We start from the raw sequence: 22684 nt of genomic DNA on the forward strand, positions 1-22684 counted from the left end.
TTGAGAACAGTACATCCTTGAGACTAAGGTTTTGACAGTAGTTTGTTCATCCAGGTTTCCTCCTACTTCTGCTCTTTATCTTCCGAGGAATTTTGCCCAGGTGGAATTAGAGAACACTGGCTGTTTGTCTCACATTTCTAGATGTCCGGGTGTCTGACCAAGCTACTGGTGTTTTGGACCACTCCTCCATGGAAGAGCACTGGTCATGAGATAACCAACTCCATAAGTGCAATAAATCTAGTGCAGCTGCAATGTACTGGAACAAGTGAGCCACACACATACCCAGTAAATCTGAGACGTCCTTCAGCACTGTCTCACATGTGCAGAGCATGCCCTAGAACTTCCCGAGCACACGCAGAAAGCAGGATGCAACTGGTATGTACTGGGTTTACAGTGTGTAGGTGGACTAGTGGTGCAGGACATGCACACCAAGTCCCACACATCTCACATATTAAGTCCCATACAACTTGAACTCTGCAGATTCATGCTGGTCAAAGCACACACAGATCCTTGCTTGGAAAATTCTGGACAGAATGATGATGCTCAGGGCCTAACAGATTGGCCCAAGTCCTATTAAAATGCGTCAAAAATCAGGTGACACTGAAATTCTTCATGAAACTTGATCATTTAGCCATAAGGATATAGACTTCTTGCAAGATACAGCTAAATCAGCAAAGAACAACACTTCAGATTGGAAGACAGATTGGAAGAATTGAGTTTTTTGACACTGCTTAATTAAGCTATGCTGCTTTTCACACCAGGACTGGCAGCAGAAGGCAAAACATATTGCAAGCATACAGTTCTCTCTACAACCAGACACTAAATGGCACTCCTTCTTTGCTTCCTCACTCTGCTACGTGCCGTTCCACCTTGCCTACCAACCATCCTGGCAGGGAACCATCGTGCACTGAGCATGCACCAGAGCTGCTCTTCCCCAGGAATAAGGTGAGTTGTGCTGCTGTCCCCAGCCAGTCTGCCCAGGAGCCAACGGAGCCCCTCAGCCGGCAGGGACAGGGTACTACGTGTCTATACTCCAAGCAGGAAAGTTTTCTCCTGGCAAAGTGCAAGAGCACCAAGGAATGAAAGCACCTGCAGCAGCGGTGCATGTCTTTACACCCCTCTGCAAAGGGAGAGCAGATCCCAGCCTGGAATTGCACAGCAGCCCCCTCTTCCAGCCCAAGCTCAGCACTTCCAAGGAAAAGAAATTCACCCTGAGCTCTTGGCAGTGTTTCTGAAACATCCTGTTAATCACTTTGTGGTTTTTAAGAGCAAAAAGTGAAATGAAAGGAAGTCCAAGGGCTTGCCCTGACTTTGTCATTAAGGCAATTGTGAGGGGGAGAAACAAGAGGAGAGCAGCTAACGGGTATACAGAGGTCAGACCAGGAGCTTCAAAGTGCGTAGGTGCCTTATTGATTGTCCCTTCAGATCTGGAAACCAGTAAAATTACCTTCTTGAGATCCCTTCTATAGAGGCTGAAGACAGTAGTTTCTCCCGGGTATCTAAAGAACTTGAAACTTGTTTTGAAAAACTTGAGCTATTTACATCTATTATAAAGGAAGTGAGAGAGGTATTTGCACGTGACAATGACTTCTGGAAGAATGGGGAGAGACCAATACTGCAAGATGCTTTTGGTGTTAGTGCACAGGGAAGTGTGTTTCTATCCTCTTCAGCTATAACAGAACTGAGAGGTGCTTTGCTTGGATTTAATGGGTATTTTAGGATTTGGGGAGCAAGGATTGCCTTTTGGTTTTGTGTTTCGAGCCAAATTTGCCCATGAATGAGAAATTCTCCTAACTGGTAACACAATGATATCAAATTCTTCCAACAATTTCACTATAAACTGGAAGAAAATAAAATGACAACAGAAAAGGCCTCATGCAACATGACATCTTGGTATACAGCGGTCAAAATATTGAGGGGGTATGACTGGCTCCTTGAAATATGTGGATGAGAAGCCTGAAAGATAGTAGGATATCTGGGAAAGATGGAAACCACCAAGACATCACCTGGAGACCTAAATTAAAGAGATTAACTGTTGTTTAAAAAAAAAAAAAAAGAAGTGGCTCAGCTGGATGAGACAAAAAGAGACAAACTGAAAGAACAAACCAGTAACAACAGAGCTGAGGAGTAAAAATTTTAGACTTCTTACAGTTACACTGTAGAATTGAAATAGTTTTGGTGAACTGAAGAAACATACAGAACAGCCCAATGCTAATTCAATCAATTCTTGAAATCAGTTGAGCGGTGTTCAGAAAATTGGAGCAGAGGTGTGAACACATGAACTACATGAACACAAAGCAGTGATTTTTGGAAAGTACTATGGGTAAGGAAGGCACTATGTATGTCCTGCAAATTGGATTAAGAACAAAGTATGGAATAATGAGATTAAGCACAGTGAAGTGCGTATCCCAAAAGAGAGCTGTGCAAAGAAAATTCAGAAAATTATTTAATCAGAAAGCACCAGAACGAATGGAGGCACGATTATTACTGACAGAGCTTAACAAAATTACATCCCAGCCCTGAATGCAACTGTAACAAACACTGGAGGAAGGCATACCTGACCAGGTGACAGGAAGAAAGACTGCGCTCATTAAAAAAGAAAAAGGAGCAGCTTGCACTGAAATCCCAAGACATATAACTTGGTCACTTATGATCTGGAAGTTTCTTATCAGATTCATTAATGACAAATTGGTTGAACTGGTTGAAACTAATGATGTGTTTCTTGACATGCGGAAGGGTATCAACAAAGCATAAGTAGGGAGGAAAAAAAAATCATCTCATGGTGGCCGAGCTGCTGAAGGCAGAAAAAGACTCTGCCTGAATGCTGAGCAAATTACCTGAATGCGTATGACACTGTCACAAGCCTGTGTGCTAAGTGGCGAAAGCTCATCTGTTGCAACTGTAAAATAGCACATAAAAGCATACAATCTATGCAAGCAATACAGTAGAAAAACAGTAAAAAATAAGAATATTTTCCAACAGGCTCTGATAATTTTTCATGAACAATGAAAGACGTTGCTGTCTCTCGACAGACGTAAAAGGGGTGTCACAGAGTGAGGAACTGTGCGGTGTGGCTTCGTTAGGAATACCTGGGTCCATTTCATCACGTCCATAGACACACTCCGTCATTAGGAACACAGAGGTCATATTCTCAATGCTCAATTCTTAACATAACTTCAAGTTACAGACTAGTTTGAATGTGTTCAAATGAATCTCAAAGTAAATCATTAAACCCAGAAGGTACAAAATTAATCAAAACAGAAGCAAAGACACTTTGCAATTCAGGCAAATTCAGCCACCCAGTTTCCCACAGCCTTGCACTGGGTCTGCCCCCACTAAACTCACTGGGAACTTTTCCATTAAAATCAGTGTGAACAGGATCAAGTGCATGGCTTGGCTGAACCCTATCCACTTGCCAACCAGTAATTTATTATTACAAAGGCAGTTCCCAGAAAATGCATTCATATAAGGTCTGTGAGAATTAGTTATCACATAGCATGCATTGCCTATGGGGATTTTGAAAGAGACACTGTAATTTATTTGGTGGGAGTACAGTTCCATCTGACATTGCAAAGACTCTGAGCTCTCCTTTAAAAACTTTAAAAAAATTGAAAAGAAATAATCTTAAGGAAGAAATGTGGCCTTTTAGCTAAAGGATTCTTTCTCCCAGAGATTTTTGGAAATGCCCCCACCATCACTTCAGAGACAATCAGGCTTTCCAGTTGTCTGACCTGAGACCCATAAGGACTGTAAATCCTACTAGTGCAATCAATCTTATCTGCTGCAAATCTTCAGAGCTTAGATGCACCAGTTTTCTTGCAAGGAACGCTCTGCCCTTTGCCCGTGCTTTCCACCAGGGTTTCAACAGCACAGAAGACGGTTTAATTCTCTTCAGGATGTCTGATAAGAGGGTCTCAAATGGAACAGCAGGCAATCAGTTACTGTGGACAAGTAAACACAAGCCATAGATCTAAGGCTTAACTAATTCAGGCCGTGCACCCTTCCCACCCACATCCTACCGTCATCGCCAACGGCCAGTGTAACAGTAGCATGAAGGCAGCCAGGTGAGGCTCTCGAAGTCTGTTAGCACCTTTAATAAAAGCGTAATAGGAGTTGCTACAACATTTTTACAATCATCCTACCTCTATCACACATGCAGCCACAAATACAAACCAGATCCACAGCTGAAAAATGGCAGAAGCTAACCCCTCAGGGCTGTCACTTGATGTTACTCACCGCCAGTGGAGTCTTAAAGAAAACTTCCACTTAACTTTCAGCCCAGACTCTATTCCGAAGCCTGTGTTTTCTCATCTGCATTTTATTGCTATGCTGTTGCCCATACAGTTTGCAGCAGACTGATAGATTTTGCCAGTCTTCCAAAAATATTCTGCTTCAGTAATTTATGACCTGCAGGTCAATATCTGAAACGCTACAATGGGTTGCCATGGAAATGTCAATACCATCTCTTTCTCTGCACACATGTAATTGGGATATCCAAGAAAAATACCTGGAAATTTAGAAATTATATTCAAGTCATCTTACGGTGACTCAAAATCAGATTTTCCCCCTTTGTTAGATTTTACGCTGGAGATTGAGCAGCATTTTAGGGCTGCCTAGGACATTTAATACCCCTAGCTAGAGCCTTTGGGATGCCTTTTTCTAACCATTTCATAGTTTAACAAGTCTCCAGAGGCTCTGCTTAAAGAAAAACAAAGCAAAAAATACTTCAGCGTGCAAGTAGAATATAAAGTTAAAATGTATGATTTTCAGCCTGCTCTTTAGTCAGCACTTTCTTAAGAGGGATTGGGAAAAAGCTAAGTTGAACTGGCAGAAAGAATGGCCAGCAAGCCTGTGAACACGGGTTCAAGCCCAGATTTAATCTATGGCAATAGACAATACACCATTTTAAGCTCAGATCCCTGAAAGAACTGATTCCCCAATCCCCATGAAATCCAATTTTTGACGTATTGAAAAAAAATCTGCTTTAAAAGACACCTAACAAATATATTCAAGCCCCAAATATCTAGGGTTTGGCATACCCAACTTCAACGTGAATGAACGTGTACGAGAGCACTGAGACACAGAGACCTCTGCAAAATGGGAACCGAACTCCTGCCCTACTCCACAGGGAGAAAACATGCACGACTGCAATGTGTTCATTACTATATGTAACTGTCTCTCTAAAAAAGAAAAACCCTAGAATGAAAGAAACCCAGTAGGATGAATGAACTCTGAACAGTATGATATAATGAAGCTCAATTAGACAAACAGGATTGCTGCCCACTCAGCAACAACAAAACACAGCTCCTAAGATGCAATTCTCAGTGCCTGTTAATTTCATATATATTAATAGTCAGTCAAGGGCAATTTCTCATGTCACTGTTTAGTTACTGTTGCTACCGGTCATACCAGATGCTTTCCCATGAAGTGACCTGGGTTTGCTGACCTGTGGGAGAAGGACATTTCCAAAAGTCACCACTTTCCACATCCAAAGACCCATTCAAAACCCCACGTCACCCAAACCACACTGCCAATTTATTCCAAAGATACTTCACAAAAAGAGAGATCAGACAGAGACAACAAAACAATGGTTCATATTTCTTTAAAAGTTTTTTTAAAAAAATCCCTACACCACCAAGGCAAACTTTCTCTGCTGACTTCCCTGCTCCGTGTGCGAGGTGGTTTTTGAAGGGAGGCGCAGGGTTGGGCGTTTCGGAGGCAGCTGCTTCAGGCATAAAACATTTCTCAGTGTCTCTCACCATTCACAGTCAGCAAGCACCTTCAACAACGGTAATATGCCTCCACAGGTACAACAGGAAAAAAGATCTCCTTGACAGGCAAACAGACATGGTCACAAAGTGCACAGACACCTGACAAGATTATAAGTTTAAAAAATTCCCAGGTGGCAGTTCATAGAAACCACTATTAGGCTTTTCTTTTCAGGTTACTTTTAGGACTGAGCATGTCTTAGGTGCGACTCATTCTTTGGATAAAAGAATCCTTCCTCAAATGTTGTGTAAAAATCACTCCAGTCTTTTAAAAGCTACGATTGTTGAAGCAATGTTAAAATATTAGGGTTACCAGAAAAAAAAAAAAACACCATGTCTCGCTTAAAATTGACAGTCCATAGTGGCCAAACCCTGCAAAATGGAGCAAAGCCCAGGGAAATGAATTTTGTTCCAAGGACAACTGTCCGAAGCCCAGCAGTGCTAAAGAAAGTGATCCTTAGCGCCACGAGGCTCCTGCAGCATGACAGCCTCCGAGCGGGCCAGCAGCGAGGGACTGCAGAGGCTAAGCCGCCAAGGACCGCTGCTCCTAACTCCTCCCTTCCACTTGGTCCTTTGGGATTTCTGGCCACCTTTCCTCACATACAGTTCTTCTCTGAAGAGCTACCTATCTGTGGAACTGTCAGCTCTGGAGCTGAAATAAAACCAATCCCTAACCCTCTCGCCATCCAGACTGTGATTAATAATCTTTCCCCTCGAAAGCACCACACATTGCCGGGCAGGCAAGCCATGCCAGATGGTCCGAGCACACACAGAGAGCTGGAACAAGTAACTGACTGCACAAAAGCCTCATAGATAAAAGGAAGAGCAAAGATGCATACCAGGCTTTTAATCAAAGAACCTGCTGAAAAATAAAGTACATGGTATTTAACCCATTAACAAGCACTGCAGTTCCAAGAGCCGTGCAACATCACATAGTAGGAACCTCTTGGTCTGCAAGAGACTTCACCCTTTGCATGGGGATGGGACAAGTGGACAACAGAACCGGGTGCCACTCTCTGTGAGGGTCTCTTTCGAGACACGCAGCCAGCGGAGAGCAGCGTCTCCACGGGCATTGAGGAAAGCAATGCAATGATTTAGTTGCCTGCCTTGGCGTTGTTGGACCATCCAATAGCCTCCAGCGGGTGACTGCATCCCTTTCAGCAATGCGGCTCAGATAGCAACAGCTGGCAGAGGGACTGTGTGGCCAGCGAGAGAGAGAAGGACTGGTCTGTCATTAGCACAATTGGCTTAAACCAATTACCAAACCATGCCCTTGTTCTTATTACGATAGTAGAGTTTCAGCAATAGCGTATCAGGATGCAGGTCTGTGCAGGCAGTGCTGCAGGGTTTGAACTAGGCAAGAGCATCACACCACGTCTGGGGTATGATGGTAAGTCACGAAACAGCTAGTGGCTACTGCTCACGCGTGAGCCTTTAACAGAAATGGTTCAAATCCAAGAAGGCACCTCCGTATTAACAAAATAACCACTGTTAGGCTTACGAGTACATCATGGTCCAAGTCAGCCCTGCAGACAGAACATTTTAAACCTAACATACAAATGTTAGGTAACATGACTCCCGAGGTTTATATTCAAACGAGCAAAGAAAATTAAATTCAAACTATTACCAGCAAACATGCATGGGGGACTTTGTGCGATACACAGTTTGGGACAAAATGTTTTGAAAAATAACTATAAATCATTTGTAACATGATCATTTAGAAAAATCAGAGTTTGTGCTCATAGTTTGCAGTAACATAGTTTCTGCTACTGCTTTATCCCACTTATCCCACTGTTTCAAAACAGTATTTCTGCTCTATAGAAAAGCACAAATTTTCAAGAAGAAATTAATTTACTACTGTACCAAAGTGCAGATTCAAAGTAACTGAAATCAGAAATTGTACTGTTTTTTTCCTGGGCTAAGATCCTCTTGCCTTTTATAATTTCAGGAAAGCACAGGGGAAAGGAGACTTGCACTAGCTGAAATGAAAGTTAGCGCTGCTGTTGCTTGCTTTTCAAGTGAAAGTTATTTTTACCTAAAAAGTCCAGGCAGCCCCAAGCATTGCTTAGAGAATTCAAAACACAGAGCACACAAATAAATAAGCAAGAGTTACAAAACGGCTACAGAAAGGTATTACCCAACACAGGCTTTAGCTAAAAACCAAGGCTCTGTAGACCAGGCACCTAATTCATACCAACCACCGGGTTACCGCAGGTGTAGTCCCCAGCCTCCCGCAGAGGTAACACATGCTTTGGTAAAGCCTAGGCATCAAAGAAGCACATGCCTTCCTGCTCATCACTGCACCTGCACACCACGGGAAGAATCAGGCCCAAAGAGCTGCATCCCCCTCTCATCCTCTCTACTACAAAAGGTAGGTGAAATGCTGTGTATCCTCTCCCTCTGGCCAGTTCACCCAGCAGGCAGTAGCAGTAAGCAGCACTTGTCTGCACTGCTACGCTCCCCCAGCTCTGCTGCGTCTCACCGAGCCACGTGGGACCTGTGATTGCAATGGGGAAGGGAGGCAGGACAAGCAGTCGTGGCTATACTGGGAGATGGGTTTAGGGCAGTGGGAAGAACAGCCTTTAAAGGGAACAGTGCATAATGCAGTGATTAAATGCCTTACATCATGCATAACCTACCATATACACAGTCAGCTAAAGAAAACATCCCTTTGGCTCAGGCATCAGCTACCAGGCTTTCGCTTTGAACGTGCCCAGTGATGACTGTCTACGCAGCACCAGCTCTGAGGAACTGAAATACTCTCCCTTTAACCCGCATTGAGCTCACAAGCAACACAGCGTTTGCTTGTAGGGATGTGCTTGGTGTACAGTAGCCACCATGAATTAAATTAGTGCAGAGAAAGACCAAGCGATTTGTTTCTCTTTCTCCAGCTGGGTCTCGCACTGCTATAAATGCAGTGACCCTTCCAGTGCCCCTTCTGCAAGCACCGAGATACCACCAGCAGCACAAGCATTGCTTCAGTGGCCGGCCACTGAGGAGCAGATTTCACACAGCTGAGAAAGTCAGAACCAGCTGGAATACATTTTTAATCCTTGGACCACTTCACAAGGCCTCACATGTGGCTCTTCTGTTGCAAGAAATGACAGAAATTTAGATGTTTGAAGGATATCCATCTCCCTTGCAACTCTGGGCTTGCCCATTGCTTTCATTTGACGATGCCTGGAGCTTTTAGCCTGATCAAACCACTTTATCATCATTATCATGGACAGCAGACAAAATTTATGCTGCTTCTAGTCAGAAAACATTTTAAACAGAAAATGTTTATCGGCATTTTCCACTAGAGCTTATTTTAGTGACGCATACCAGATGTTATTTCGCGTATTGTTATTAAACACAGAGTTTGAATCCCAGGGTACAAAACAGCAAACACTACATGCTACCCACAATTTTGAAATCTCAGTTCCAGAATCCATTTCCTAAACGGAGATATGGGTTGCAGAACACTTTCAGTTTGTCAGGACAGAATATTAAGGTCTTTCTGTGAACAAGTTTCTCCCCCTTTGTGCCTGGCAGAGACATCAGAACCCACTGGACCACTGCCATCCTCTGTCTTTCTCAGCAGGTTGGACAACATGAACACAGCTTGTAAATAAACAAACCCCAGTAGGATGACACTTCGTGGAAAAACTCACCAGTAAATGTGAAATTGGAAAAACCGTGTGGGTGTGCATATACATTTTAATAAGCAAAAACTTCCCACATGCCTGTGGGCGGCTGCGCACACTCACACATGCAAGCACTCTCATGGGCTCCGAAGGCAAGCTCTGACTTATGAACTCTGCTCTTCCACTGGGCTATTACCAGCAAGAAACCGGATCAGCTTTCAGTAAAAACAAGGTTTATGTTACTCTTGTCCAAAAGGCAAATATTTTGTTCTCTCTTTCCTCCCAGGAGACTGAGAGGCTAAATTCATTAAGGATTGTGAGATCAATGGATATTATAAGGAAGAATAAAAATGAACCTTAATGAAATCTGTTGTAAAATGTTTTGTCTCTATCAATGTATCTATAAACAAACAAGTGTTGACTAAATGTAAACATAAACAAACAAGTGATTAATCAAGCTTAGTTTCACACACCCCTAGTGCTAAATTCATTGATAGAAAAATGTGAAAAATAAAATGAGCACTTTCCCCATGCTTTCATCAGAGCTTCTCACAAAAATTTTGCAGGAGTATTTGTATGAGAACTGGAAACTGTTGTTTTATAGACCAATATAGATCAGCTCTTATCATTTTGTTATATTTAGCAACATTTGGTAATATTCAACTCCAGCTGTAAGCTGTTCACACAATCACTTCGGAGAGCCTTATCATAGTGTTTGAATTTAGTAGAGAGGCTAAAATGAACTCATCAGTTGAGAATGAAATTAATTTTATTTCTCCCTTAGCTAGTGATACAAGCAAATCAGTGATATTTAAATAAGCACAAATAATTAAGTTGTCCACCTTTAATTCATGCATATCTGAATGGAAGTAACTTGCTCCCGTAACTTGCCTCATAACCAAAACAGGAACCCACCTCCATTCCGAATAAAAAACATTTAGCCTAAGGTACATATCTGAATCCCACTGAAATCAGTTTTACTTAAGTACCTGCTTAAAGTTAAGCATGCCCTTAAGTGTTCCCCTGAAGTCTACATGGATCTCAACTACCTAATGAGAAAGGTGGGGACAAATATAGAAACTGAGGTTCTTAACATACTATTATTACATTCCTGTATTCCACATTCAGCGACAGTTTATTACAGGAATGACTGCAGTTTTGTGGAGTGTATGGGAGAGGGAGACGACAGCTCAGCGCCAGGAATCTGTAGCGGAGCTGGCCCATGCGGCAGCTTTCTGCTCCAGCCTCTCCCTGCTCCCCATCCCAGCCCCAGCATCGCCGTGCAGCACAGCGCTCTGCACCGCTCCACGCTGCCCCACCAATTTTACTTACCTACAAGAGGATTTATGTTACTGGTGAAACAAAACGGTGCTGCAGCGACTACAGCATTTCATGCCGTGATGAAATAATAATGAGAAAGTATTTAATGCACATTCAACCATTCTAAAAGTGATTTTTAGCATCTGGGAAAAGGAGATGTTTTTTAAATAAAAGCAAAAATCCTCTGAAGCTGCAATATACTTTCCAAAGCATTGGAAAATTCAGAAAAGCCCACTGTAAAAGCAGCCCACACAGCTTTACTGGGGTCCTGATATACATGCACATCACCACTCATCTTTAGTTACATGAGCACTTCCCCCCCCGCCAAACCACAGCAAAATTACTAGTATTAACAAAAAAAAGTTCTGTTATCTTCATTATAATTTTATTTATAGGTAAAAGAAAACTGACTGTCCCAGAAGCACAGGACAGGCTGACTTTTCACCTGAGACCATTCTGTGGCCCAGCTAAGGCCACCCACTGGGGAGATCTATGGTAAAAAATTCCATCAACTCTGGAAAAATGAGGCCTATTCCTTGTATTTCACCCCAAACGTATGTAAGAGCATTGTTCATTAGCATTCACCTAATCATCCCAGATTATTTATTGCACTATTATAAAAATAGGAACCTTTAGGTTTATCCTAAAGTTTCATATTAAAATTGCTGCAGGAGTCTTATTTGCCTGAGCTAGCAAAGAACTGCTTCATCAGCTGCACCTATGGTTGGGAAGGGTGACAGCCAATGGCCTAATACCACTCTCTGGAGACTTGTTTTTTCATGAGTGCATAACCTTACTTCTTATTCAAAAGTTGAATCACAACTGAATTCTCAATCTTTCTCTTCTCAGAAAAGCCCTATGAATCTGCAATGTGAAATTCAGAAAAAACCCAAGACAGGAGAAAGACAGATGTATTTATCATGCACAGATGATGTAGGAAGGAGACAAAAAATATTGTCATCAGTGCCTTACTGACTGCAAAATAAGAGAACAGTAATTAATCAGCAGGAGTACATGCTGAGAGGAAATATTGATTGAATTTGGAGAAATTTCAGTTTCCTGAAGGAACTGTTCCCCTGCAAAGGTAACCAGGAAAGTTTCTGTAAATTAGAATGGCAACCAGCCAGCCTGCAGCCAATCTGAGTGTCGTTTCAGGCAATCCAGAAAAATATACACCAGATGCACGTTGGTTTCTAAAAAGTAATTTAAATACATTAGTAAATCAATGGCATTGACAGTTTGATGGACTATGATGGAGGAGTCTTCCTCTGAAAAATCATCTTTAAAAACTGCAAAGCTCTGGCAACTGAGTTGTTACAACTTTATCATATTTTTAACTTTCTTATCTTTTCCAACATCTTCTAGTGTTTGGTTATTTCAGCTTGTATCAACACAGATTTGTCTCCTGCAGAATTGGCCCCAACCCCTCAGGACTCCCTAATGTCCCATCAGCATGAGGAGGAGGAAAGGCTTTCGTCCCTTTGCATCATGGAGGGCAGGAGATGTCAGTAACAGGACTGAGGAGCAGCTCTGCTCTGACAAGGTTTGAGTATCTGTCAGAAAGGAGCTGGCTGCCTCTACTGAGTAGAAGCAGCAACTGATTTCTGTCCTTTTACCTAACTGGTATGCATTTATGGCCGGGGAGATGTTAGCCACCCTCGACATAAAAAAATGAAACACTAGCAGAATTAAAAAACCATAAAGAAAAGGATGGGTTTTGCCCCAAGAAGTACATCACAAGGTCACACAAAATGATCACATCTTTCAGTGCCAAGCTTCCACCCCTCTGAACGTCTGACCACAAGCAAACCTCAGTATTGCCATGGGAAAGGGTCACGATTCTCCAGCAGAGGCTGTAACGCTGTCCGTCCCGTCAGCCCCGAGTACATTCATGATGGCACTTGTGTCAGATTGGGCTTGGCCATTCCAAGGGATTTAATTAGCAGTTAAAGAAACAACAATCTGCCTGGTTTAAGCATATTTGTAGAGTTACCTTGCTGTCTTCCTCTGTAATAAACTGTTCTTGGCTAAGGTCATCTTTCATCTGCACAGTAAATAAAACTGTCAACTAAAGTTGAGTTTCTGTTTCACATCAGTCAAGCAATAAAACTCAGAGCAGCATACTTAGACAATGATTTTGAGAGAGAAAGCAAACCTTAAGGAAGTTTTAGTATAACCATTTCCTCTGAGTTGATCAACATAACAGACACAGTAATTTAGCTGGAGAAATGTGATATAAAGCTTACAAGCTTGTTAATAAGATTGTCTTTAGAGACAAAAATCAAGCTGGTTTTCCAGACCTCACCATATCCATTAATTAAATACTTACTGTCTCTTCACTTAACATCTAAAGAACATTTAAGCAAAAATCCAGCAGTTTCAAGAAAAAAAAACAACCTCCTCTAGCTTGCCTATTTAATTCTAGATCTATCGTGTAGGAAGTTCTACTGCTGTCAAGCAACATTTCTCATCTTTTTAAGAAGGAATTCAACTGGAAATACTAAAATATTTTCAACGTGCTGCTTACTTTTATCTAGAGGAAGATAAATTATTATATACATGCAAGTAGTAAAAGCAATTGCCAGAAAAAATAGGGTGTATTCCCACCATACCTACAATACATCAACCACTACATGAAAATATTTCCCTTTCCAAAACAATTAGCCTAATTTGTAGTGAGTTCGCACAGACTTTCACAGTACTGCTCTGCTGTGGATTATTACTTGCCTAAAATATGATGCTTACATTTCTCCAGCACATTAACAAATAGTGTCGTTTGAGAGGCGAAAAACAGGCAGAAATATTATACCCTTTACTCTGTGATTCTCGCAAACACCAGATAATCCTACACCAGTCAAAACACAATGATTCAGGCTGCCAAAACAAGTATTTACTTTTCCAAATATTCTGATAGCGTTTCACATAAACACAAAACCTGGTACGGTCTGAAAGCAGACTACAGCTCTGCCGCTTGTTTCATGCCCGTTCTCCCCCAGCACATTCCACTTCTTAAAACCCAGCACGTCGGCAAAGCCTTTATAAGGAAGATGGATACCTTGATCTCTCCAGGGCTTAGGAGGTTGTGTCTTTTGTTTGTTCATATTTTTAAAACAGACGGAATAAAATCTCAATTTCCCTTACTATAATATAAAAGATAGATAATAGCATATGGAAAATGCTAGAAAAACACTGCTGTCAGGTCCAACCTCACCATACCTGTTAGCACAATCTAGAATTTACTTCCACGGCTGGGAAAACACTTTTTTTTCTTTCTTTTTGCATTAATCCACTCTCACAATTAGTCGATGGATCTTCTATTAGTCCTAGTTGTCTTTTGGGGAAGATCAGCTGCCCATCAGCTTCAGGGGCCTCTCTCCTGCTGTCCTGCAGCTCTGTGTTGGAACCCTCTGCCTGGGCAGCCATGGGGGCATGCACGTTGACTCAGGGTACTGAGATCTTCAACAAACCACCATCCAGAATAACTGCATTTAGGAGACTATGTCCCCTATAGCTTCATTACCAGAATAACTACAGTTAGAGCAAGTTTGCCCCCGAAGTCTCAAATGACTAAACAAGACCACCCGCTCAGGCAGCACGTTAGGTGTGAAGAGCTCTTCACTTCTGCATGGAGACGGGAGGCGTGAAGAGCCCCTCTAGCACTGCGCAGCCCTGTGCCCTGCACTGCAGGAGGTCCCCCTGCACCCAGCTGGGATTTTCTGCTCCACAGACCTAGCCCCACTTCTGCAAGTGGGAGCCTGGGGAGATTTCCCTAACAGCAGCATCCTAAGGGACCCACCAACTGTGGGAGTAAATCCCAAAGCCTTTGTGCCGTGCGAGGTCTGGCGTGACCATTGCCCAGAACAAGCTCCAAGTCCTTGAAATGTCGACTGACCCACCCAACTCCAAGTTCATGGAGCTTTCAATTCCTTCACCTCCTGCTTCTCTGGGGAGAGAACAGCTTGTCCTATTTCTTGTGAAAAGAGTGACAGAGATAGGAATATTTATAAGGAATTTTAATCTATCTATCCAAACCCAAGCATTCAAAAATTATGACTCACAATCCCCTCCCAAATCATGGGATTAAATTAACATATCATGGGATTTTGAAAGATGCTGTCTTAAAAATTACGGAATACTATACAGTTTGTGTTACTCATTACTTTAAAATATTTACACAGTCAGAAACTACAAAGTTTTTATCAACAGTTGATAGAGCCAGAAGCTCACCTAGGAAAAAAAAAATAATCATCACATATTCATAAGATTCCTGGAGGCTGGACCTTTAAAAATAGTCCAAGTGTTACAATTCATCACATGTAAATTTATGGGAATTGGCAACAATGCAGTTGTCTCCAGGGATGGTGGAAGAGGGGGAGAGCTCTTGGTTAACCTCTTTTTTTTTTTTAAATAGATACAGCATGATAAAAGTGCCCTACTAAGTATTTCCTAAATAAGCCCATTGATTAATTTAGAGCACTATGGAAACACGCAGCACAGCATGCTTATCAATGCCCAGTCACTAAATATTTTGATGTTTGTTAACCAAAACTGAATGTATTGTGGAAAAAGACAAACTGGAAAATAAAAGTACAATTTTTGAAAGCATGTCCTTTCCATGCCTGTTGCCTAGAGCAAATCAGAGGTGGGAAGCCAGGTTTAATAAAAAGTAGAGGAGAACAGACCAGTTTTGGAGTGGCCATTGACTTTTTTTGTTAAAGGCAAAGAGAATTTAATGGAAAAAAAAACCCTGTACAGTATAGTGGGGTTTTTTTCTAAAATAAAAACTAATCTTCAAATAATTTTACAAATCAAAAGATGGTGGATGGAAGGGAAGATTACTACTCTTAGCATTTTTTCCTTATTTTAAAATTTGAAATATGAAACATCACAACTATTCCTACCTATCACCGACACCCGCTGTTCCAGACATGGTCAGTGCTACATTTCAGCCTGGCCTGCATGAGTTCAGCCTCGCTTTTGTTTGTTAACCCCACAGTGCTGGCTGATGGCTATTATTACTTTGCGCCTTTGTACCAGAATCTACAAAACTTCAGTCCTTACACGAGCGCATAGCACAGGTGAGGTGACAGACGCAGAAGTCTGGTGGCATCACACACCGCAGATAGCTTTGCTGCCGGTCACGGCGGGCAGCCCATGAGCAGCCCTGCCATCACTCCACGAGAAGCCATGCAGCACGGCGCTGCATTTCAGAGAGGTGTTTTCAGATACTGCTGTCAGAGCCTTCCTCTAGCAGGTACTGCATGCCAATAACTGGAGCTGATCTACAATTTATGCTTTTCTGTGTACTAGACTCCTACTCCTGAGGAATATTTACCATCCAAAACCAAAAATACTGCCATAAGGTGTGAATAAAATCAAGTCTCTTTTGTTTAAGAGGAAACACAGTGACTAGCTGATATTTTCCAACACTGCAATAATTTTATAAACATCTACTAACAGAGCAACTTCCACCCTAAGATTCTGGGATTGTGGCACTCAGACTCCTGTGTCCCCCAGCTCTGCTCCAGAACAAGTACAAAGGCAATCAGAGGAGCCCAACACAGTACTGCGTCTGCCACAAATTCATGGGTCATTTGGATGGCCAAAGTGGAAAAAAAAAGTTAGCTGAATGCTATTGCTTGCTTTCTTCCCCCCTCCTCCCCCCGTTCCAACTTCAACATTGAGAAATTTATATTGTTCACTTGGCCCTAATTTTAGTGCCTCATCTCTGTGACTATCTGTTCCTTCAAGCGGTTTCTGGGGATTACTATATGCAAGAGTAGAGTATAGAGTAGAATTTTTACAACAGGTACCATGCTCTTTGTCTTTTGAAAATGATTAAGGTAGCATAGTAGAGGGAGGGGGATCACTGGGAAGATTTCTACAAAGGACAATCTAACACACTGCACTATACTTGAAAACTTATTATACTGAAATAAGATCATACTAGGGTATGAGTGGAAAAATCACTCTGCAGTTTGGTACACACATTTGGAACAAAAATGTAGCTATTTTGTTGTTTCCACTCAAATGACCCAGTTAATCTCAGTGTTAACATCAGCCGTCAAAACATCCACTTACCAGATTTGCATCCTTTATTTATTCAGAAAAAAAGGTGCAACATCCAAGCAGTTACCAGGGACATAGAAACGGTGTTTATGTTTAGCTCTTGTTATTCCATCACTGTCTAGCACATACTTAGTACATTAAATTCCACACTTCGAAACACAGAAATAAATCAAGAAATTTTGTGTTCATATTTGAAGATACCATTATTTCCCTGTTGGGATTAAATCCAGCCCAGCGAAGACAGTGTCAATGAGAAGCCCAGGTACCATGTCAGCCTTGGTGTCCCTACTGCAGCCTTCCAACATGGCCTTTGCAAAGCCAGCACTGCTACCTGTCCCCAGTACGCACAGGCACCTCTGTGCTCCATCTGCTGCCCCATCCACCATCCCCTTCCTCTGGTCTGACCCAGGGACTCAGTGGGACACACGACTTTATGCTGGCTATCTCCAGAGCCAAGGAAACTCTTTAAAGCATACACAGTTCCACCATCCCGGAGATGGTTTTGGCTGCTGCAATGCTTGCTTACCCCAGGTAAAGTGTTGAACTCCTTCCCCACTTACAATGCACAGAGGGGGAAGAATACATTTCCATTTTCAAGGATAAAAAAGCCAGAGATAGCAGATCACATTGGCTACATGCATTCAGCTACACTTTATACATCAGCTGGCATTAACATCTCTGCCTTACCTTTATACAGGGTATCCGCGTTCTCAATAGGAAGCTGCTTCTTGGCAGCTGCTCTATGATAGACCACATGCGTTCTGCCTTCTCCCTCCTCCTCCTCCAGGGCCCCCTTCTCCAGAGGTTCAATGAAGAACTCGTCCTTGTCTGTGCGAATCATGCCAGCCTGCAGCGACAGGGCAGAGATCAAACATTTTGCGTTACTGCACATACAGCAGACGTTGTGAGTAAACAGTTACAATATGCTTAAGCACACTTTAGTGCTCTCTAGAGAGCAATTAGGATGCAGAGAGGAAACCAGGTGAATTCTTTATTAGAGCAAAACGAAGCATCATTTCCCCAACTTGACAAGAAAGGACAAAAGGTATAACCCTGAACCAAAAGGACTTCTCCTCGAACCACATGAGCAAAGACTAGGAAATACACTCCCCATCAGGAACCAGCTACAATGAAAGTTACTATGACCTTAGCTATCTGTCAGGCCCAGACCACTCCAGTGTTTACTACCTCTGCTGAATAAAGGATCAGTTCAGCGCCATAAGCTGGTCCTGATGTGCAGTTCAACAGTCAAAAAGCGTAGAGTCAGCCTTTCTGTTCAGAAGCAAGATGGAAAAGTACTACGTCTTACATGCAGGCAACTAAGCTTTGTGATTATTTCCCCCTTGACGCAAAGGGTTCAGCTGACAAAATGGTCTTTCAAGAATTAGCCGCAACTAGTTTAAAAAAGGTGTCAGTAGTGCATTGCTAAGAAATAAAAACTTATTTAGACTGGACCCGATACCCTGGTATGAAAAAAAAGAGAAATTTGCACTTCTACAGCGCACCTCAAAGGAACATCAACCAAGCGATTCTCACTGTGTTCAGGGGAAACCCTCATAAAGACTGAAAACTTGAAAAACTCTTTTCATCATCTTCATGCAGGTGAAACAATTTGGGCACCTGGATCACCTGCATTTATCTCCTCTTTCAGTCCTGCCCTGCTGCAGAACGTCACAGCAGCCAGTAGCTGGCTTGCAGAGGTGGTTGGCTTGAATCAATTTTTCATCATGCTCTTTCTCACTCTGCCCATTGGTGATCCTGGAGTCACTGGACTTTCAAACTGGGCACAGAAGAATATCTTGACACTGTGACACACTTCATCTTGCTATCTGAGCTTCCAGGAGCCTAAATCCTCTGCTGGGTGAAGCCCTACCTCAAGCTTCCAGGAGAACCGGTTTGGCTCCTTTGAACCCAGCATCCTCACTTGAAACAAGTATCATCTAAACACTCTTATCATATCCCAGCACTGAAGTTCTCATACAAAGCATATTTTTCTTCTACAAGCAGCAAACTATATTCCTACTGCTATAAATACAGTATGTTCTTTGGGTCCCTCCTTGGAAAAATGTCAGGTTCATTTGTCATGTCTTAACTTACATTAGGCAAGATTTCCAGTCCCAGATTTCATATATATAATGTATACAAAAACAGATTGAAGGGGAAGGATTAAAGAAGCAAAATTATATTGAAGCAATTTAAACTGATGCCATCCTGCCTTATAGAGGAAACTGAATTTTAAATCCTGTCCTGTTTCTTCTTATCTAATTTAGATTCTACATCAGACACAAAAAAGGTGAGACAGGCTCAGCAGCTCAAGGAAGCTAAGACAACCAAGAAAACAAGTGCTGAACCCAGAGACACAGCAACTGATCTTTTACTGTAAAGAGGAATACATGAAAAATTCAGAATTGATGTTACTCTCCTTTTAATGTATCTTTTAGTTGTATACACACACATTTCTTCTGGATATTAAATATTATATCCAATTTTAAAGTATTTTTATGAGAAATGCACAACTAAAGATCAAGAAGGAACAAGCATTTGCATGCTCAACTGCACAGAGTATGATGCACAGGCCATATGAGAAATACACAGAGAGCTTGACTGTCATGTGAAAAAAATGTGATTTTGCTTTTTGCAAGTAAGCTACATGGTTGCGCACATGTTCATATGTATTTCTGGATTTATTAAACCTACTATTAACTAAGCAGCTAATGCCAGATCTTAGTTTAAAATGCAGACCATACTTCAGGATCCTGGGGGAAATGCTGCTGTACGCTGTATGCAGCTGGGGGTACTGATGGGAGTTTGGAGGAATTCAGATCTTCTAAGAAAATTAACAGGTAGGTCACTTCTACAATCAGTAGTTGAACTGATTAGACAGAAGAACAACTTTTATAGGTGAACTTTAGCTTCCAGGGCATAGTGGCCTTTTGGAAAAGAAAACATCTGGTCAGAGTGAAGATTCCCCCGAGAAGATGAAGGCGACACCCTGGGACAGAATGTAAGACTAAACAAAAGAGATATTTGAATGCTGGTTCCCAAGACATAAAACCAGTGGTCAAACGCTGACGTTTCCTGCAGATCATTGTGCCTGGTGCTGGCCCTTTTGCGTGCAGGGGGTTTCATGTGGCACTGAATACTGCCAAATAGCAGGTCATCCATCAGGTGCTCTTATTTCACACTCTGCTTCTCGCATAGACACGACACCACGCTGTACATCCCCATGGCAGTATCCTCCCTAGTTCTGCTGGAGTGTAGAAAGGAAGGAATTTAACCTTCAAACATGGCTGAATATTTCTTTTCTCATTTTAATCTTGGACTAAAATAACTTTGTCTCTTACACTGGAATTTCTCTTTTCCTTTAGTCCGGAGAAACATATCAATTATTTTTGGTCAGAATTACTAGGAAAGAGTTAGTGTGTGTTTGAATTGTAAAAGAATTTTATATTTTTATATATCATATATCTTACACAGTCTTTGATTTAGCCCACATATTCTCATGAAATAAAATAAGAAAAAATGGCTGTTTAAGACTTTAGGAAGAAAATTCATTTAGACGGCAAGGCAGAGTTCCTACAGCAATCTACAGTTCAAGCCATCTGCCTAATAATATACCCACAGTTATAAATGATTCATTAAGAAATACGTGGGGCTCCTGAATGTCTCCACCACACATTTCCTTGCTGCTTTGAGCAAGACATTTAACCTCTTTACTTCCATTTCTCCACCTCTGAACCAGCATAACAACAGTCTTGCAGGATAATTACAAGGGCTGATTTGTTTTTCTTTTTGCCAAGTGCTTTGAACATGAAAAGCTCAAGATGAATGGCCTAATGCATTTTTTCTGATACTACTCAGAACACCCTCAAAAAGCCACCATGAAAGGAAGATCGCTTATAGTCATCAACTCAACACCAGTGTTGCGCGCAGCCAAGCAAGCAACGTAAAGGCATCGCTCTGGCAGCACGGGTTTGCTTATGCCCTTCACCCACCAGTCCTGTTCTTACCCACAGACGCCAGCACCCTTGTGCCAGCCTGTCATGCCAAGACAACTGTCAGACAACCACCAAGTTTATGATGACAACAGAGAGCATTAAAGTTGCTGCAGTTTCCTGGAGGATGCCTCTGGACGACTAAAACAGAAATTACGTATTGTTTGAGCAAATCTGTGCCTTCCCTTCAACCCAGGTTAGACTAGAAGGACTTCAGAAAATTCTTGGGCCATTGTCTGGAGATTTACTCCAGGGGATGCGAAAGCAGAAGTAAGCCTTTCCATTATCAGTTTCCCCAAGTTCTGAACAAAAAAGTAGTTGCTTTCATGAACTAAGAGCTTAAAAGTAACTGCTAGCAACAGCGTTTTTCTATCCTATACTGCTCTTTGCCCATCCTGGGACTGCTGTACTTCCAGGAGTTATGGATTAGCAGTGCCTCCCCTGCACTACCACCCTGCAGCCACACACATGCTGTGTAATTCAGAACTAGGTGTGGGATTGAGCATCTCTGTGGAAAGGACTTCCAATTCTGGAAAAAACGCTGAGCTAACTGTTACCTCTTCCCCTCCTCTTCTGGGACTTTGAACTTGAAACTAAAGTGAATATGGGAATACTGCTAAATAATGATGGCAGCAACGACTCTGTCCTGTGACTAATAAAAATATAAACTACTTGAAAAAGTGTTTGCATTTGGAATGCATCCAACTGTAGCAAAGGACCTATAATGTCCCACTATTTCCCAAAGTGGGACATCCCCAGGCCTTCCTTCCAAGGGTTTTTAGATCCCAGCTGCAAATTACTCAAGTCAAGCACTCCTTAGCACTCATTAATATGCATTAAAGACTAGAGCAGAAGACACTTAATCAAAAGAAAACTGCAGTTCAGAGAATCAAAACCTCTGCTAAGGTTAGCAAGGTGGTTATTTAGAAGTGAAAGCCACGCAGGAAAAAATTCACAAGGAAGGCAGACAGTGACTGTCCTGTCTAATTAAGACAAGAATTACATTGATAAGCCACAAATGAGCCCATTGCAATACACAAGGTTGAGGTTTAGAGCTCCACTAATCTCTTTTGGGAGTAACAGGGCTCCTGTACATCCCTGAAGACCTGCTTCCGAGGCTTTCAAGGACCACAGGATCTACAGATATTGGCAATGGCAGTGGCCACATGGACCACTCTACCACTCAAGCTTTACAAGGCAAGTCCACTGTGCCATCAGGTCACCATCTCCACTTGGGGCTTTCTGTCCAAGGTAATTACACTAGTCCCATCCACCACGATGGAGATGTCCTCTCCAGCCCACGAGACCTGACAACAGTTTGCCGCCACACCACAGAGCTCAGCTGAAAAGCAGGTCTCTTCTCCAGTCTCCTCAACATCCCCAACCCCTCTAGCATTTCTAAAAACATTCTTTAAAGGCCTAATTTAACAGAAAAACTGCCTGACATATTTAGACCTACAGAAAACTCCAGGTTTTAGAGCGTTAGCTCCTGTGGATAATTAAATGTCTCGCTGGCTCTGCACTTGGTGAGCAACTTAATTGTCTCCTCATTCCCATTCCCATCACAGCTCCCTGTTTTAGGCTGTAATGAAGTAACCCATCTAGCTGCTGCTTTAGGACTCCAGAGCCTCAGCCCATCCTGTAACCACAAGTTTAATTAATGTTCATTTTCTTCCTCATTAGTACAGCTTTACAAAGTTTTTCATTGCCATATAAAGGCAGATTTACTTCCCAATCTCCAAGCACATGATACAGATAGGAAGCTAAAATTTAATGTGAACAAACCTGAAATTAATATTAAAAAATCCAAGTGTCTGCTTAGTTAATTAAATCAGTAACCTACAAAAACAGAGGTTTTCAGAAACTCTTAGAAACAGTATTTCTGTAAATAGGGAGAGTTCTATTT

General features: G+C 42.0%; 1 protein-coding gene across 2 annotated transcripts in view; it reads right to left on the minus strand.

Moving 5' to 3' along the window:
- ADAMTS2 (ADAM metallopeptidase with thrombospondin type 1 motif 2) overlaps positions 1-22684 on the minus strand; it is a 198225-nt gene that overhangs the window by 102778 nt on the left and 72763 nt on the right. For both annotated transcript variants that reach the window (XM_072872025.1, XM_072872026.1), the window contains exon 3: positions 17471-17630. In XM_072872025.1, coding sequence (XP_072728126.1) covers positions 17471-17630 — 160 coding nt within the window. The remainder of the gene's footprint in view (positions 1-17470; positions 17631-22684) is intronic.

The sequence above is a fragment of the Ciconia boyciana genome, chromosome 9 (genome assembly GCF_034638445.1).
Source record: "Ciconia boyciana chromosome 9, ASM3463844v1, whole genome shotgun sequence".
In the NCBI taxonomy this organism is placed as follows: domain Eukaryota; kingdom Metazoa; phylum Chordata; class Aves; order Ciconiiformes; family Ciconiidae; genus Ciconia; species Ciconia boyciana.